This window comes from Physeter macrocephalus, chromosome 4, assembly GCF_002837175.3.
Source record: "Physeter macrocephalus isolate SW-GA chromosome 4, ASM283717v5, whole genome shotgun sequence".
Lineage (NCBI taxonomy): Eukaryota > Metazoa > Chordata > Mammalia > Artiodactyla > Physeteridae > Physeter > Physeter macrocephalus.
The window spans coordinates 1,090,622-1,095,929 of NC_041217.1; the positions used below are offsets into that span (position 1 = coordinate 1,090,622).

The 5,308-nt window shown below is 64.0% G+C and overlaps 1 protein-coding gene across 2 annotated transcripts in view; it reads right to left on the bottom strand.

The window, feature by feature from the left end:
* Positions 1–2,991: 2,991 nt before the first annotated feature.
* TMEM9 (transmembrane protein 9) overlaps positions 2,992–5,308 on the bottom strand; it is a 12,059-nt gene continuing 9,742 nt past the window's right edge. The window contains exon 3 of one of the 2 annotated variants that reach the window (XM_028488250.2): positions 2,992–3,931. In XM_028488250.2, coding sequence (XP_028344051.1) covers positions 3,785–3,931 — 147 coding nt within the window. In that variant the 3' untranslated portion in view covers positions 2,992–3,784. Of the gene's footprint in view, positions 3,935–5,308 lie in introns of both variants that reach the window. The other variant, XM_028488249.2, reaches the window with a different exon arrangement.

Below are 5,308 nucleotides of genomic sequence, written 5' to 3' on the forward strand. Positions count from 1 at the left end.
CGAAGTCAAAGCACGTCGAGAGGCTGGGTTACTGGCTGAGTCCTCAAGACACCGAGGAACCATTCCTAACCTTTTACGTTACTTTCATGTACTGGGCTTATTTATAGTTAACAACAGCTGCCTGCTACGGACCAGACCCTTAAGACTACCCGGCAGGTCAGATCCCCTGCAGGACGCAGCCAAGACGCAGAGGAACAACAGTCCTCGAGGTCTCCCCTGGGCAGGGTGGCTTAGAGGAATACCTGGCAATTTGAGACGCCAGTTTCTGGACTGGTGACTGATAAGCTGACACACCCGGCTACCCGCTGTTGGAAAGCGTCCCCATCGTGGAAGCACTCGCGGCCCACCGAGGCCTCTGAAGCCGCGGGTGGCCTGGCCGGCACCAAGCGTACGCTGGGCAAACTAGGGCGGAGACGCAGCCGGCACCGGGTCCCTGCGCGGCCACCTGCGGCCCACGTACCTCCCGCTAACCCACCACGAGCCTCGCGCTGGCCAGGCACGCTGGCCGACGACCCCTCAACCCCGCCCCTCCACTGGGTCCCTCGCTCACTTCCAATGCCAACCCCAGGTCTCTGCTCCTCTGGAGCCCCGTCTACACGTCACCCCGCCCGTGCCCTTCAGTACCTGTACGTGGCTCTGAACTTGGGCACGTCTTCGCAAACTGAAATGCCCACTCCACCAAGACCCTGGCTCGGGGCTCCACACGGAGCCTTCTCAACACGTTGACTTGGACAAACCCCGCGGCAAGAAATGCAATCAGATCCAGCTGGACCGCCAGGCCCTTGTTTCTGCCTGGGTCCCGGACGCACCCCCGCCACACTTCCGGGACGGATGGATGGATGTGACTCAGCCCTGGTGGCCCCTGGAAGCTTCTCCTGGCAGCGCCCTTTCCCTGGCTGCCCCCACCCCTCTCTGAGTACCTGCTGGTTTTCATTTGGGGAGACATACGGGCTTTTCGGTGAGCGCCACGTACTGTATCTGTAAGATACTGCCATCAGACACTGTTCAGAGTTTCAAGGGACTCTCCCACAAAGGTGAAACACAAACAAACTCAGGACAGTTCCCAAGGGCCAGTTCACCCCCTGCCCCCTGCAGGGAATGGAGCCTGAAAGCAGCCGCGACCCCGCCCAGGCCCCCCGTGGGCTCCGTCCACCACAGCCACCTGGACTGTCCGGGCCCTGCCTCTCTGCCTGGACCCCTCAAGGACAGTGCTCCCGTCCCCTCTCTGGGTCCACTTGTGAAACACTCTTAGACCCACAAAGTGACACGAGTAAGACAATTTCATGACGCCTCCTTGATTTACAAGCAACGGGAGGGTGACATTCCTCTCCATGCACTGGTCTCTCCATGCACTGGTACAACGAAATTCAGGGACCCCGCACGCCCCCCGCTCCCCCCGCACGCTCCCCGCACGCCCTCCGCTCGCCCCTCGCTGCCCGCACGTGTCGCTTGGCCAATTCCAGGGCTCGGGCCCCGGGGCCAAACCCAGCAAGTTCTTCCCAGGTGGGAACAGACCTGTGCAGAACAGTGTGGCTGTCTGACGGGAGACAAACAGGACTTGCGAACAGCACACTCGAACTTATTTCTCGGATGAGGCGGGGAGCGGTTCCTCTGGCCTCTGCTGAGCTGGCCGCAGGGACCCTGCTCAGAGGCCACTCGCAGAAAGGCACCGAGGCGCCCCTGCGAGCAGTGGTCCGAAACCAGCGTGTGTGCGAAGTCAAAGCACGTCGAGAGGCTGGGTTACTGGCTGAGTCCTCAAGACACCGAGGAACCATTCCTAACCTTTTACGTTACTTTCATGTACTGGGCTTATTTATAGTTAACAACAGCTGCCTGCTACGGACCAGACCCTTAAGACTACCCGGCAGGTCAGATCCCCTGCAGGACGCAGCCAAGACGCAGAGGAACAACAGTCCTCGAGGTCTCCCCTGGGCAGGGTGGCTTAGAGGAATACCTGGCAATTTGAGACGCCAGTTTCTGGACTGGTGACTGATAAGCTGACACACCCGGCTACCCGCTGTTGGAAAGCGTCCCCATCGTGGAAGCACTCGCGGCCCACCGAGGCCTCTGAAGCCGCGGGTGGCCTGGCCGGCACCAAGCGTACGCTGGGCAAACTAGGGCGGAGACGCAGCCGGCACCGGGTCCCTGCGCGGCCACCTGCGGCCCACGTACCTCCCGCTAACCCACCACGAGCCTCGCGCTGGCCAGGCACGCTGGCCCAGGACCCGTCAACCCCGCCCCTCCACTGGGTCCCTCGCTCACTTCCAATGCCAACCCCAGGTCTCTGCTCCTCTGGAGCCCCGTCTACACGTCACCCCGCCCGTGCCCTTCAGTACCTGTACGTGGCTCTGAACTTGGGCACGTCTTCGCAAACTGAAATGCCCACTCCACCAAGACCCTGGCTCGGGGCTCCACACGGAGCCTTCTCAACACGTTGACTTGGACAAACCCCGCGGCAAGAAATGCAATCAGATCCAGCTGGACCGCCAGGCCCTTGTTTCTGCCTGGGTCCCGGACGCACCCCCGCCACACTTCCGGGACGGATGGATGGATGTGACTCAGCCCTGGTGGCCCCTGGAAGCTTCTCCTGGCAGCGCCCTTTCCCTGGCTGCCCCCACCCCTCTCTGAGTACCTGCTGGTTTTCATTTGGGGAGACATACGGGCTTTTCGGTGAGCGCCACGTACTGTATCTGTAAGATACTGCCATCAGACACTGTTCAGAGTTTCAAGGGACTCTCCCACAAAGGTGAAACACAAACAAACTCAGGACAGTTCCCAAGGGCCAGTTCACCCCCTGCCCCCTGCAGGGAATGGAGCCTGAAAGCAGCCGCGACCCCGCCCAGGCCCCCCGTGGGCTCCGTCCACCACAGCCACCTGGACTGTCCGGGCCTTGCCTCTCTGCCTGGGCCCCTCAAGGACAGTGCTCCCGTCCCCTCTCTGGGTCCACTTGTGAAACACTCTTAGACCCACAAAGTGACACGAGTAAGACAATTTCATGACGCCTCCTTGATTTACAAGCAACGGGAGGGTGACATTCCTCTCCATGCACTGGTCTCTCCATGCACTGGTACAACGAAATTCAGGGACAAGTGTCAATCTGAGGGTAGGAGCCCAGGGGCTCAGAGCCACCGCTCGGCCTCGGGGTCCGGTGACCCCACCAACGGCTCAGCAACTGCAGACCGGGGCGGGAGGGGGGCCATTGCCTGGCTTCCTGCAGTGGGGGCGGGGGCCAGGAGGCAGAGCAAGCAGGGTCCTTGGCTCTGCCTGCCTCGATGGGGGAAGAGGAAGGGGAAGAGAAGCTGGAACGGCGTCCAGGTGTGCCCCGAGGACGACGGCCGGGCTGTGGCATCAGCCCTCCCAGCAGAGCCGTCCCGAGGGCCGGAGTGAGGCCACGCCAGGGCCGAGGAGTCGCGGCGGGAGGAAGCTGGCCGTGCCTTCCTCTCCCACACTCAGGTCCTGATGAGCGAGCTCCCAAGATCTGGAGCCGGAGGGCGGCGAGGAGGGAGCAAGGTGACAGGGCCGCTCCAGCCCCGAGGCCCCCGGCCCTCCGCCCCACCCCTGAAGACCACCTGAGCAGGCAAACGAGACCACGGACCCAGCGCTCTTCCTAGATTATGCAGCTGGGCACACGTCAAAAGTGAGGGAGCAGGAAAACGCCCCGGGCTGTAAAGGGGAGAGCGGAGGGAGGCACTGAGTGGGGAGAGCGGCCAGCTCCGGCGAGCCCCGGAGGCTGGCAGGCGCGGCCTCGGGTCCTGCCTTGACCGTGACCTGGCGGCACCGCCGCCTAGCTGAGCATCTTGTGCCGATCGAAGACCGTCCTCCGCTGCTCCTGCACCTGCAGCTTCCACCGCTGCTGCGCCCCCTCCACGCGCTCCAGGACCGTGTTCGCCCGGGGCCCGGAGAAGGTGGCGGCCGCCACAGCGCGAGCGTCCTGCTGCGGGAAGAAGAAGAGGCTTGGCGCCGAGAGCCGGGGGTCTCAAACGCCTGACATGGAAAAAAATGCCAGGAGAGCGACCCCAAAGGCCTCCCCGAGGGCCCACCCAGCACAGGGCGCCCGCGGCTGCGGGATGGGCGGGGGCCTGGGAAGCGGGGGCTCTGGTCAGGCCCGGCCGCACCCCAGACTCGCTCCTGACCCTCGAGAGGAGCACGGGGGGTCAGCACAGAGGACGCGATGACCCTGTCGTTCGAGGAGAGGCACCACGTGCCCCCACGGCTGGTAGCGGGCTGCAGAACTCCGCGACCCTGCCGGCCACGGCCAGGACAGCGGGGAGACCCCCAGGACCGGCTCTGCCGGGGCCGGGACCCCAGCTCGCTCCCCGAAGGACAGCGTCTGGCAGGGTGGAGCTGGGAGCTCGCCCTTCGTGCCCATTCCAGAGCCGCCCCGGCCGCCCTCCCCCCTCTGCCCCATTCCCCCCCCCCCACAGAACTGCCCCTGTCATCAAAGGCAGCATCTTCCCCTAATTACCACTTCTCTGCCTCTGAAGCTCCAGAGCCCCTGCATTTCCTGCAGGACCCGAACCTGATCTTTGGGGGGAAGTGGAGCCAAGGGCCAGGCCCACAGCCCGGGGGATTTCCTCCCCAGCTCTCCCTGCCTCTCATCTCCTGCCACACACCTCTTAAGGGATTAGCACACCTCTCTAAGCCCAGGGCCGCCCAGCAACTGCAGCTCTAACTCTGCGTCTAATGCCCCGAGCTGGCACGGCTTCTGTTGCCATGCAGCCGCCAGGCTGGGGAGGTAGGGGCCGGGGCCGGGGGCGAGGGGAGGGGAGGCGGCGCGCCGGCGGCGGGCGGTGAGGCTGACAGGTCGTCACTGCCGCCGAGCTCTGCCCAGGGTGAGTTAGAGACGGACGCTGCCCCCCTGGGAGCCCTCGGCCCGTGACCCCGAGGAAGCCTGCTCTGCCAGGCTGGACGAGGACCACGGCAGCACGTCAGGGGCAGGTGCCGGAGCATCAGAGTCGAAGCCAGGACCCCGGGTTCTACAGCTGGGCCCTGGGGGGCCACCTTCGCCCGGCCTTGGCCACTTAGCAGCTGTGTGTCCCTGACAAGCCACTTGATTTCCCCAAGCAAGTAAAGCCGGTCTTAGGCTTTTCTGCCTACACACACACACACACACACACACACCACTCAGCATGACGCCCTCTGAGGTCCTCTGCCCTGCACACACACACACACGCACGCAAACACGCACGCACACACGCACGCACGCGTACACACACACACCACTCAGCATGACGCCGACGTCCTCTGCCCTGCACACACGCACGCACGCACACACGCACGCACACCGCAGCACACACATACACACTCA